General features: G+C 37.2%; 1 protein-coding gene across 2 annotated transcripts in view; it reads right to left on the bottom strand.

The window, feature by feature from the left end:
* Positions 1 to 922: 922 nt before the first annotated feature.
* dntt (deoxynucleotidyltransferase, terminal) overlaps positions 923 to 14,263 on the bottom strand; it is a 123,638-nt gene continuing 110,297 nt past the window's right edge. For both annotated transcript variants that reach the window (XM_046863732.1, XM_046863733.1), the window contains 2 exons: positions 1,796 to 1,903; positions 923 to 1,529 (listed from right to left, as the gene is read on the bottom strand). In XM_046863732.1, the coding sequence (XP_046719688.1) occupies positions 1,817 to 1,903 (87 nt within the window). In that variant the 3' untranslated portion in view covers positions 923 to 1,529; positions 1,796 to 1,816. The remainder of the gene's footprint in view (positions 1,530 to 1,795; positions 1,904 to 14,263) is intronic.

Here is a 14,263-nt window from a genome sequence, read left to right as displayed (position 1 = left end):
AGGTGTTAAATATTTAGAGATAAATATCACACTAACTTTTACAAAGAGAACTTTGCTTCTTTATTTAACAAGTTAAAACTAGATCTCCAAAAATGAAACTTGCTGTTTCTTTCCCTTGCAGGAAGAATTAATTGTGTAAAAATTTACATTTTACCAAGTGTCTTGTATTTGTTTCAGTGTATCCCAGTCTTTCTACATAATCCTTTTTTCAGAATTTAGACAGTCTAATCTCATCGATTGTATGGGGTGGAAAAACACATAGGATTTGGAAGGAATTTCTTCAAAGACAAAAAGTTCAAGGTGGATTAGCACTTCCTAATTTCAGGTATTATTATTGGGCTGCAAATATTTCAAAAGTATTTTAGTGGCTTTAGAACCACCTATTCCTTCCTGGTCAGGACTTAGTCTTCAGTCAGTGGCAACAGTCAGGTCTTGTCAAATTCAGTGATCTTTTTATTGATAATGTTTTTTGCCTCATGCTCAACTATCTCTTCAAAATAAATCTGCCAAGATCACACTTGCTTAGATATTTTCAAGTTCTTCATCTAATCCAAACAAATATGAATCTGAACAAAATCCATGCAGAATGGACAAAAGATTTGGAAGTGGACATATCAGAGTAAACCTGAAACAATGCATTACTTGCATTTAATATAGTAATATAGGTTATAGAATTAAAAGCACTTTATAAAACTGCTAAAAGACAAAAGTCTTCATGTGAAAAAAAAAAAAAACATGATAGATTAAATAGATAGATTATAAACCTATTATAAATAGATTTTATATATATATATATATATATATATATATATATATATATATATATATATATATATATATATGTATATATTACATATGAGTGATAGCTAACCCAGCCATTAGTGTTACACATGTGCCAAATAAAACATTTATTGTTTCACACATTTAGTAAAATCTTCACAATGGAATTTATTTGATTTATTTGAGTAAAAACTGAGCAACATAACACCAAAATTGCATCAATGGCTACATGCTGGATAACCCTCGATTTTTTATCGTGTAATAACAGCTCCATGTGAGAGTATGTAATCCTATCCTCTAAAATAAGCACTTAGTAATTTATACTAACAGACAAACATGCACCATTAAGCTATCCTACAGAGACATTTTATACCCTTCCAAGATATAACATAGATGCAGTCACTATGGTCATATTACTATGAAAATTCAAGCCTGAAGGTAAGACAGAAGAGACAAGTGATATTGCATGATGAAAGCTCTACATACATGTAAAAAACATTATACTTAAATACATGTGATCTTTTAAAATGAGAGTATACAGTTCCTCTAGCATTGTTATTCTACAGTAATGAAGAGCCAGGACTTCAGTAAATGATGCTCACTGAAGGTGGAATCCAATATCACTTCTACTGCTGTTAAACTCCACCTGTGCTTATTATCACCACATGATGTCCTAGACAGTCTGGTCACATCTGGTTTGATGTATATTCTGGTAATTACAGCAATTCGTTTTCTTTGCACTCTTCTTCCTGTATAGCAGAGATATACAGTATATTACATATATTTGTAAATTTGTAGCTTTTCTAGCACATACCACCCAAATATAGAATTTGATTATAACATTATATACCCAGCAATATATTGAATTGAATTTAAGTGTTAAAAGGTGAAAGGATTTGCTAATGGCAAAGTATTACAGATTTGGCTTATATGTGAAATAAATCATTGAAGGCATTGAGTCTGTGCAGTCTAGCAACACACTATGAGGGAAGATTAGCTGCGGGAATGTGCTCACATTTGATGAATAGGATGAGGTCTAAGCATTCCTCTGCCAAGGCTCAATATAGTCCAATCCCAAATGGGTGAAGATGTCCTCCTCTGTCTTAGCCTGCAGGAAGGTATTCTAGAGATAATAGAGGAGGGGGAAAAAAGCAAAATGCCCGTGACATGAGGCGGTTTAACAATAGGCCTAAAACGCTACAAGAAATGTTAAAGAAGGATGAGGACAGAGAGGAGCTGGCATGTTGTGTGAATATTGGTTGCATCTGACCAATGATATTTCTCTGAGGAACTGACATTGACAAAGAGTCACAGCAATGATGCTGCTGTTCTTCATTAGGTCAGACGGGGTTGGGAAGCTCTAACAGGATAACGTACTGTATTGAAAATGTTATCTGAAGGGAGGAATGTGTAAAAATGTGAGTGGCTGCCACTGGTGTGGATCAGGCAAGCCAAGTGCTTTAAATAAGCATAACTACTTTTCCCTATAGGACTTCTGTCTTTGCAGCATTTATTGCAACACCCACAACCTTTTTTATTGCATTTTCATAATTGTAGAGAGTCTAATTAGACACAAAGATTTGAGCCACAATTATGATGAAACACATTTAGGTTGACTAGAAGATTTATGTATATTTCCCAGGATGATTTCACTTCAGGCTCATTTAAGGTGTTCAGAAATGATTTATTTGTCCCTGTAAGTGCTTTAGTGTGGGAACATTTTGTGGAAGGTGGAAGAATTCAGCCTGGTTTGGGATACTAGTTAATAACATGGCACAACGTGTACACTTTTTTTCAACATGGGGCAATTTAGCATAGAAAATACACTTAACTGTGTGTGGAAGGGGAAAATCCAGAGAGGAAACGGACACAAACACAGGGAGAACATCCAAAACAGTAATCTGAGCTCTGGATCAAACTGATTACTCTGGAATTGTGAGATACAATTGCTACCAGCTGCAACACTGTGCTGCAAGGGAATCCTGATATGAACTAATAAAATCTGGAACAAAGCTACAGTTTGCGTGATCATGATAAACAAGGAGGGAAACATTTTTTAAACTTCTCTCCAGAGACACTCCAAATACATTTAATGTCATTGTGTATGCCTTAAAAAATTGATAGAAGATTATAAATGAGAGTAAATCAAAGTGCTTAATGATGATTTTTTTATGTTATTACACTGCTTAATTACAACCAGCCTTTATTGTTATATGTTACATTTGTTACATAGGTTATATTTTTACATTTGTTATATTTACTACTAAGTTTTTGAATTGAATAGACTCTTCAACTGGTTGCTTGAATAGCTTCAAAACATGTGTGCCTATAAACAATGTCAACCAATGTCTGACTGGTTTTGTTAGTGGAAATGGCATCATTGAAACGCACTGAATAAAAAAATAAAGAGAATTATTATTGTATTTAGCTTGCAAATATAATAATCAAGTTTACACATCATTAAAAGGATGGAAAGCTGAGCTCTCTGCATAAGGCTCTTATGCCATATACAGACATGCTATCTGTTGGCCCAAGGCAAGGCTGATGAGGCCAAGAGGAAGCTATTAATCTGACTTGTACTGCCTCGAAGTGTTAAGCTGGAAGTTGTATGTCAAAATAAGGCAAACGATGAAGAAAAGAAGAAGAAAAATAAGCAACCTCTGTGAGAGAAGGCATTTGGCTTATATTTTCTATTGAATGGTTGTTTAAAATGCAAATCAGGTACAGAATGGTCAAAGATTCATGTTTGTGCTGGGTATGTGTTTACAATGGTGTGCGTGCGTGTGTGTGTGTGTGTGTGTGTGTGTGTGTGTGTGTGTGTGTGTGTGTGTGTGTGTGTGTGTGTTTACAATGGTCTGTGTGGTGAATGAGCATAGGCAGAGGACACCTGGACTCTGACTGTGTAAATATCATTTAATGGTTATTTGTCCTTCTTTATAAATCAAAAGATCTGGGCTAAGAGCTGGGTAAATTACCCTGAGGACAAAAAGACCCCCATCTCATCCAAACATTGACTTATTCCTCCTATTATATCAACTGTTTATTATTGCTGGGTTATTTGTTTTTTAACCATCCTCCCTCCATGCATCTATTTCTTTAACCACACTTGGCTATGCAGGATGTTTTGAGGTGGTGTGAGAGCATGGCACATGACACACATTCAGGAAATTCAAGCCAAAAGCCCTGCAACCATGCAAAATATTTGTCAAAATTGAAATATCAACATATAAAGGAGACAAGTTATTTTCGATTCAACAAGATTTGATGAGATCTGAAAAGCATGTGTCAAGACTTGACAGACAAGACACAGAGCACCCACAGTTGAGCAGAGTACTACCCGGCCCAATTAACAGGCAAACAGAGAGCAATTTCTTGGAACTGATTTAAGCAGCAGTCAAATTAAGCCTGATTGTGGACCAGAGCTCAACTGGGCAGCTGAACTGAGAGAAGCCCATTCTCTAAAATCCTCCAACAATCTGGATAATACTAAGCTTTGGAAAAGATTTGAATTAGTTACTGGGCAAAATACGTGCTACAGAAAAAACAATCCAAACACATCTGTGTCCACAGAGATCTGTACCAAGTTTATTTGTATTTCTGTTTTCTAAGTTTGTTTAAATACATAACAATTCATAAGAAATACATAGCAACCAAGTTTTTGGCAGGATGCATACCTAAAATCCTCACCTCCATTGACTGACTGATGGACTGACTAAATGACTGAATTACTTAATGATTGCATGAATTAATCATTGAATAAATGAATTAATGAATAACTGTGTGCATACAGAAAGTGGTAGCTCAGTTGCTAAGATTGCTGTGAGTTTATATTCCAGCAGTGGCCAAGCTGCTCACCTGGGCTCTTTAGCAAAGCCCTTAACCCTCAACTAATACATTTGTGTTTCTTCCAAAATACCATAAATGTAATGTAAATGTAAGAATTAAAAAAAAAAAAGAATGACTGACTGAATACAGTGGTGTGAATACAGTGGCCCTGATTTCTTATTAAACAGTTGTTTTGAATAAAAGGAAACTAAAATATTTGTTTATGGGAGCATAAAAACAACACCTTCCACTGATAGCACAGCTTATTTCATGCATGGGATAAAATAAGACACACTTTACGCTTAAGAAAATCTCTGATGAGGATTTGTTTGGTCTTTCTTAGGGAAAGTGGGGAAAAAATCCCTTTTAATTATTTAATCGTAATGATTATCTAGACACAAATTATACTACACAAATTCTGACCACACTGCGCTGAAGCTGTTGACTTGAGCTGAACATTGGGATTATTTATGTGATGATGTTCCGATGGATCCAAATGCATGCTTGTTTCATTGGGAGTTAGAGTGAAAAAGTGTTTGCCCCCTTCCTGATTTCTTATTTTTTGGCATGTTTGTCACACTTTAAAGTTTCACATCATCAAACTAATTTAAATATTAGTAAAAGATAACACAAGTGAACACAACATGCAGTTTTTAAATGAAGCTTTTTATTATTGAGGGAAAACAAAATCCAAAACTTCATGGCCCTGTGTAAAAAAGTGTTTGCCCCCCTGTTAAAACTGTGGTTTATCACACTTGAGTTCAATTTCTCTAGCCACACCCAGACCTGATTACTGCCACACCTGTTCACAATCAAGAAATCTCTTAAATAGGACCTGCCTGACAAAGTGAAGTAAACCAAAAGATCCTCAAAAGCTAAACATCATGCCGAGATCCAAAGAAATTTCTAAGGCTTTGGGACTCCAGCGAACAACAGTGAGAGCCATTATTCACAAATAGCAAAAACATGGAACAGTGGAGAACCTTCCCAGGAGCCAGCCGACCAAAATTACCCCAAGGGCACAGCGACGACTCATCCAAGAGGTCACAAAAGACCCCACAACAACATCCAAAGAACTGCAGGCCTCACTTGTCTCAGTTAAGGTCAGTGCTCATGACTCCACCATAAGAAAGAGACTGGGCAAAAATGGTCTGCATGACAGAGTTCTAAGATGAAAACCGCCACTGAGCTAAAATAACATAAAGGCTCATCTTAGTTTTGCCAGAAAACATCTTGATGATCCCCAAGACTTTTGGGTAAATACTCTGTGGACTGACAAGACAAAAATTAAACATTTTAGAAGATGTGTGTCCCATTACATCTTGCATAAAAGTAACACAGCATTTCAGAAAAGAACATCATACCATCAGTAAAATATGGTGGTGGTACCATGATGGTCTGGGGCTGTTTTGCTGCTTCAGGAACTGGAAGACTTGCTGTGATATATTAAACCATGAATTCTGCTTTTTACCAAAAATTCCTGAAGGAGAATGTCTGGCCATCTGTTCGTGACCTCAAGCTGAGGCGAACTTGGGTTCTGCAGCAGGACAATGATCCAGGTTAGGTTTTAGGGGGCAAACATTAGTTATTAGGTTTAAGGGGCAAACACTTTATCACACAGGGCCATGTAGTTTTGGATTTTGTTTTCCCTAAATAAAAAAAAACTTCTTTTAAAAACTGCATGTTGTGTTCACTTGTGTAATCTTTACTAATATTTAAATTAGTTTAATGATCTGAAACATTAAAGTGTGGCAAACATGCAAAAAAATAAGAAATCAGGAGAGGGGCAAACTCTTTTTCACTGTAACTCTCAATAAAACATCATCACATAAATAAGCCCAGTGTTCAGCTCACATCATCAGCTTCAGCGCAGAAACCATGTGGTCAGAATTTATGTAGTATAGTTTGTGACCAAATAATCATTAAAGTTAAATAATTAAAAGGGATTTTTTCCATACTTTCCCTAAGAAAGACCAAACATATCCTCATCAGAGATTTCCTTAAGCATAAAGTGTGTCTTATTTCATCCCATGCATGAAATAAACTGTGCTATCAGTAGAAGGTGTTGTTTTTATGCTCCCATAAGCAAATATTTTAGTTTCCTTTTATTTAAAACAACTGTTACCTACTAAGCTTGTTATGTTCAATGTAACACCAAAGTAACTTTTCATTATGTCTAAACATTAAGTCCTTTTTTCACTCTTAGCGCTGTCTTTGTACTCTGACAGGTCTTGGTTTGTGGTACTCTCTTTGTTGTTCAGCTCTTCTTTTTTGCTGCTCCACTGTTAGGACTCTAGGGCTGGTGCACTCACTGTTATAAATCCTTCCTCAATGCTAATAGATTCTGCCTTGGCTTCTGAACCAGGTAAGTATTCCTTTGTGGCTTTGCTTTGACTCTGTAGAAGCTTCTCAGAGCTCTTTTCATCCTTAGACTTTGGACATCTTCCTAAAGTGATGTTATTATGCACTTTCTTCTGAAACTTGGTTGGGTTTCAGTCCCTCTTTGCTGACTGAATGTCCAATATAAATCATCTGATATAGCATTTTTTCCCAACTGAATTTCATGTTGGTGCTTCATAGCCAGCCAACGCTAAAAAGTTACCTGTGACATTCTCACTATGTTTGGGTTCTTTAAAAATGCCAAACAATTCTGGAAGAGATGACATCTATCTATCTATCTATCTATCTATCTATCTATCTATCTATCTATCTATCTATCTATCTATCTATCTATCTATCTATCAATCAATCAATCAATCAATCAATCAATCATTGAGATATTCAATATCCAGAGCTACTCCATGGATAATGTATTCTTTTAATTAAGTCTTTATATTTAGTATGGGTTGAAAACAGTTACATTACTGTAGTATATACTACGCTTTGCATTGTTCTGCATAAATGAACTACCACTGGGACCTTTGGGTCAATTTAAAACAGATCCAAGTCTTTCACATCATCAAAATGTTTTTTTTTTTCCCTATTCTCCAATGCAGACACAGTGACCTTTCAAGAAGTGCTGATACACTCTTCTTAACTGGAGATTTTTCATCATAAATGTTGCATTTGTAAAAATATTTAAATGTTTTTTTTTAGATTAATATGTACATAGCTTGCATCTTGACCTTCTCACACTTCCATTAGTTATCTTCAAAGTAGTCTTGTAGCTAAAATCTTAGTTTTCTTAGCTGATATCTTTTAGAAGGTTAATTCTGATTGGAAGAATCCATATTTGGGTTAATTATGTTAGCACATTATGCAACCCAGCTATTAGGGTTGCATAAGCCAATGCACTCTTGGTGCTGGTCCCAAGCAAGGATTTCGTTAGGTTAGGAAGGGCATCCAGCGTAAAACGTGCCAAATCAAATATGCGGATCACGAATCAGAATTTCATACCGGATCAGTCGGAGCCCGAGTTACGAACGACTGCCAAAGGTATCATTAGCCAAAAGGGTACCGGTGGAAATTGGGCTACTGTTGGCCGAAGGAGGAGAAGGAGAGGAGGAAGACGTCCACAGAGACAGCAGGAAAGAAGAAGTGTAGGAGGGTGGAGGTTTGGGTTGGTACTTTAAATGTTGGTACAATGACTGGTAAAGGGAGGGAGGTAGCTGATATGATGGAGCAGAGAAAGGTAGATATGTTGTGTTCAGGAGACCAAGTGGAAAGGGAGTAACGCCAGGAACATTGGAGGTGGGTTTAAACTGCTCCATCATGGTGTGGATGGAAAGAGAAATGGTGTAGGGTGATTCTGAAGGAAGAGTACAGTAAGAGTGTAGTGGAGGTGAAGAGAGTTTCTGATAGGTTGATGAACATGAAGCTGGAAGTTGAAGGGGTGATAATAAATGTCATCAGTGCTTATGCTCCACAAGTGGGTTGTGGGAAGGAAAAATTCTGAAGTGTGTTAGATGGAGTGGTAGAAGGTGTACCTAGGAATGAACGATTGGTGATTGAGGCAGACTTTAAAGGGCATGTAGGTGATGGGAACAGAGGTGATTATGAGGTGATGGGTAGCTATGGCCTTAAGGAGAGGAATGTGGAAGGGCAGATGGTGGTAGATCTTGCTAAAATGATGGAAATGACAGTGGTGAATACTTATTTTAAGAAGAAGGAGGATTATAGGGTGATGTATAAGATTGGAAATGCAACCTGAAAGAGATTGGAGACTGTAAGGTGTTGGCAGGGGACAGTGTAGCTAGACAGCATCAGATAGTGGTCTGTAGGACGATTTTGGAGGTTAAATAGAAGAGAAGGAGAGTGAAGACTGAAAGAAGAAAAAGATGGTGGAAACTGAAGGAGGAAGAGTATAGTATGAGATTCAGGGAAGAGGTCAGACAGGGGCTTGGTGGTGGTGAAGAGGTGCTGGATGATTGGGCGACTACTGCAGAAGTGATAAGGGAGACAGCTAGAAAGGTACTTGGTGTGATATCAAGTACCTTTGAGGAAGTGCAGGAGAGCATAAGAAGAAAAAGGTTGGCAAAACAGAATTGGGATCGACAGAGTGATATGAAAAGTAGGCAGGAGTACAAGGAGATGTGGCAGCAGGTAAAGAGAAATGTGGCAAAAGCCAAGGAAAAGGCATATGAGTAGCTGGACACTAAGGAAGGAGAAAAGGATTTGTACCGATTGGGGTATTATATGAGGATGTCAGGTGTGTCAGAGAAGTATGTAAGGGTGTTGCAAGACATGTATGAGGACAGTGTGACAGCAGTAAAGTGTGCAATAGGAATGACAGACTGGTTTAAGGTGGAGGTTGGCTTGCATTAAGGATCGGCTCTGAGCCCTTTCCTGTTTGCAGTGGTAATGGACAGGTTGTTGGACGAGGTCAGACTGGAGTCTCCGTGGACCATGATGTTTGCGGATGATATTGTTATTTGTGGTGAGAGTAGGGAGCAGTTTGAGAAGAGCCTGGAGAGGAGAGAAGGGGAATGAAAGTCAGTAGGAGTAAGACAGAAGACGTGTGTGAATGAGAGGGAGGGCAGTGGAGTGGTAAAGTTGCAGGAAGAACCTGGGATCAACAGTGCAAAGTAATGGAGAGTGTGTTAGAGAAGTGAAGAAAAGAGTGCAGGCAAGGTGGAGTGGGTGAAGTAGAGTGGCAGGAGTGATTTGTGATAGAAGAGTGTCTGCAAGAGTGAAAGGTAAAGTTTATAGGACTGTGGTGAGACTGTGGTGCAATGTTGTATGGTTTAGAGACAGTGGCATTGAGTAAAAGACAGGACGTGGAGCTGGAGGTAGCAGAGCTGAAGATGTTGAGGTTTTCGTTGTGAGTGACGAGGATGGACAGGATTAGAAACAAGTTTATTAGAGGGACAGCGCATGTAGGACGTTTTGGAGACAAGGTGAAGGAGGCTTGATTGAGATGGTTTGGACATGTGCAAAGGAGGGACATGGGGTATATCGCTAGAAGAATGCTGAGGATGGAGCCACCAGGAAGGCGGAAAAGAGGAAGGCCAAAGAGGAGGTTTATGAATGTGGTGAGGAAAGACATGCAGGTGGTTGGGGTAAAAGAGGGAGATATACAGGACAGAGTGGTATGGAGAAGGATAATCCGCTGTGGCTACCCCTAATGGAAGAAGCCGAAAGAAAAAGGAGAAGAAGAAGAAGAAGAAGAAGAAGAAGAAGAAGATGTTATCACATTATGCAGGATAATAGCACAGCAGGTAGTCTTTATTCCTTAGCGTTGGTTATGAAATTCCACATGGTTTTACCATTTTCTTGTATCCTGATCCTGTCTAGATCCGTGTCTTTCAAGCTGATTCAGGACCACTGCAACTGCTAAACTGCAGAAGGAGTGTAATTGCACAATGTTTCATTTAAAAGAAGTGTTCTCATTAGGCTTGAGCCGATCATATGCAATATGCAAATGACCACACAATAGCATGTCCAATAGATTCCTGATTAAAAAGTATATAATAAACAATTTAAGAATATACATTAAGTTGATTTTAGTTCCTTAAAGATCATGTGAAGAACAGGTATTTGTCTCTGCTACTTTTGCAGCTGTACCTGAATATGTACACCTGCCTTTTTCAGCCCTGTTGTTCCAATAAACAGCCCATTGGTCTTAGTTTGTCACCATGGTGACTGATCCTTAGACTCTATGTTCTGTTTGTTTACAGGTGGTTTACATTTTATCATAGTGGTGCTTTCAGTAACTTAGTTTGACATAGATTTAAGTTTGCATCCAAACCATGTGTGTTCCTTTTGTGTATATGATTTCTATGACTTTATTTATTTTGTATTATTATTTAATGTTGCTTGGATGTAAACTGTATCTATGGCTATTGTTGGGTAAAAACTTTGCTCTCTGGAACACTGGTCCAAACTCACAAATCTCTACTTTATTTGGAATGTCTATTTGAAGCACACCAAAAACCAACCTTTTACTACAAGCTTTTACTAAATATAAAGACATGAAGTATTACCATGAGAGAGATTGGTAAATCCAACTTATCTTTAAAAAACAATAAAACTTGTCAACAAACTGTTAACAAATAATTAATATCAGTAAACATTTCATTTCTGATTAATAATATTAACTAACAAAAGGCACTTTAGATGTAGGAGATCTAATATAAAACAGCTCAACTAAGATCAAAAGTGCTAGCTGTGCATTTGAAATGGCCTAAATGAATTCTAATTAGGTTACAACCTTTTTTTTTTCTTTTGTTTATGGTTCTTAAGCTGAGGGAACAGACACAGTCTCAATGTGGCAGAACCTGAGTGACGAAAGCAGTTTGTAGGAAGTCTGTTTATTCTACTTGTCTGCTCTCAGTCCTTGCTCTCAGTTTATTCTGGAGAGTCAAATAATAACTAGGTTTGAGACTATAAGAAGGGAAATGAGAGCAGAATCATGCAGAATTGGATAAATATTGTCCCCCACTAACAGGCCATAGAGTATTTTAGTTAAAAAAATGTTTAAAACTGCAAATCAGCAACCATCAAACTAGTCTTAATAGAATGTGAAATGAAGTTTCTCACTTCTCATATTTGCCAGAATTTAGGAATGTTGCCATATAACAACTAAAATATGACCTTTAGTATAAAGCCATAAACCATATCATGGTAGTTCAACCAAGGCTTTGAAAGACACCGATTCTATTCATAAACTCTTCTTTTTGGCTTTCATAAACTGGCCTGTTAAGTTAGTTGAAGGTTATTTGCAAAATAACACTGAACATGAATGGCCAAAACAGACAAGACTCCAGGCCATTTGACTTCAAGTGGTAGTAGATCCATCAAAAATGTAACTCTCTCCAGAAAGACAGTGGGGTTATCCAAGTCTCTGGTTGTGTATCACCAAAAACATTTTAATTTTCAAGACATCAGAAATCTTTTAAAGACATTCGGAGCCTTCTTTTTTTCCACATACTGTGTTATTTCTGTGACAACTGCATGCTTCATACATTTGTGATCTATCTGTCTTACACAAACGTACAGGGAACTTAACAACTAGGTCATGTTCTGTGCCAAACACATTGTAAAATCATGCCTGGAACTTTAAAATGAGTTCTGTGTATGCATAATGTTACAGGGTTCTGATCAAAGGCATTTTATAACCATGAAAAAAGTTGTATGTTCACAAATTGCCGTTCTTGAAGGGAGTGTGAATAGGAATTCTACCCCAGGACTTCCCTTTGAACAGCAACCTACGAGCAACACTGAATGAGGAGAGACAGGAGCACTGATCCACCTCATCACACCTTAGAATAATACCCAGAAATTCACAAACATCTGTGAGTGAGTCAACTAGATTTCCATACAACTGCATCTCTGATTATCAACTTCGAAGACTACACTGTGACTCTTTGTTCTGGGTGATTCTTCTTTGATGTCAGTCTATATCTACTGACAAAGATGCATGAGAAACATTAGTGTGAATTCCACTGAATAACTGTGCACAGTGAGTCATAAGGTCTTGTCCCTGAACACTAGAGATGCTGAATCAATTGAGGCTACAGCTGGACCTTTGGTGCTCACCCTGCTGATGTCTGCCTACAATGAGTCACAAGGCTTCTTCTGGGGTCTGCAGTGAAACAGACTTAATGTCACAGTATCTGCTGAACTGTGTAACATGGAGTCAAAAAAACAACCAAAGAGACACTAGAATAAAACTATAAAGCTTTTATCACCTCCATAAATGTTGAATGGTTGCTAGAATTAACATGTTAAATAGATTCTCTCCTTTGCCTATACTTCATATATTGACATCTTCTACTCTCTAATGGATTTTTATACATGTAAGGATAAAAGAAAACAATTAGTTTTGAAAATAGCATATAAAAAATGCAAAACCATGGAGAGACCAAGCATTTTTTCATGTTCACAATTTACATTAATCATGCTCTCAATTTTGGTTATAATTATTATAGTTGGCATAAATTAACAATATTGTGCCCACATTTTTCTTTCATTTGTGCTTTCCTTCAAAGATGCCTACACAGAGCTCTGGAAGGTTATCAGGAATAGGGTGCCTAACAATGAATTGAATTTCATTACATCTTTTGAGCACTGTTGAGCACATTATTTAGAACTTTATGATGACAACATTTATTGATAACAAAAAAGAACATGTACCAATGCAAATATCTTGTTAGAGCGCCTGCCTTTTGTGGTATTATTGTGAGCTAGAGGACTCTAAGCTTATGTTTCTGACTGTCATATCCCAATGATAACATTTTCTATAATTAAAGAATCCAACAAATACTTGTGATCTACACCAGGCTGTATCCCTGCCGAGCATGTTTGGGCATGTTTTATTTTTAAAGGAGAGCACAAAAAGTGAGCACGATGTTATTAATTCAGAAATCACCAAGAGCAAACTGAGAGCTTTAAAAGGGTAAATTGTCTACAGCCACAATTTCATGACCTCAGTTTAGTTCATGTAGCCACTTTCAACAAATTACTGCTCATGATTTAATGCATTTTACTACACCAAAACCCAACACCTCTTCAGAGCTCTGCATCAAGGTGTTGCTTTTCACAGTTTCCCAAAAAAGGATATGTCGTTGGCAAACTTGTAAGTGGTTATAGGAAAGAATACTTTAGACTGCACTTTAGATTGAAGGACAAGGAGAGAAAGTCATTACACAAAATGGATGCTAGTAACAAGTTCTTTGCCCTTGCTGTATCAAGAGAAGAGCCAAAAAGAGTATTTTTGTTACTTTTATTTTAATTAAATTGCCTATTATATATGTTTTTATTGTGATAGCTTAAAAGCCATTAAGATGCCCTGCCCATATTTTTGAAGTCCTTCAAAAATTATTGACCATTTTAAGATATCTCATCATTTGGGCTATATAACATCACTGGCTGTCTAAACATACTCAGTGGAGGATATCAGTTGTTGCCAACTATGCAAACAGCCAAATGCCTGAAATTTTGACAGGAGAGAGATTGACAAGGCCAACGCACCCTTCAATAGAAAATAGCAGCAGTTTTATCTGCAGGGAAATGGCATGATTCAAACTGGAAATCTTAGCCAAGTTACATTTTTTTTTTACCAGTGGCACAGTCACTAATTTCTATTTAATTAAGTATCTTGCACTGAACCAGTTCACTCCTAGACATCTAGTTAATTTTCTATCATCTGTTTTATCCTTTTCTATTTTTTCCACAGAGCCATTTTAGCAGTAGCTGCAGGTGAAGTGTTTGATTTCGA

Source organism: Silurus meridionalis, chromosome 2 (genome assembly GCF_014805685.1).
Source record: "Silurus meridionalis isolate SWU-2019-XX chromosome 2, ASM1480568v1, whole genome shotgun sequence".
NCBI lineage: Eukaryota > Metazoa > Chordata > Actinopteri > Siluriformes > Siluridae > Silurus > Silurus meridionalis.
The sequence above is the reverse complement of the archived record's forward strand: the minus strand, read 5'-3'. Positions and strand labels throughout refer to the sequence as shown.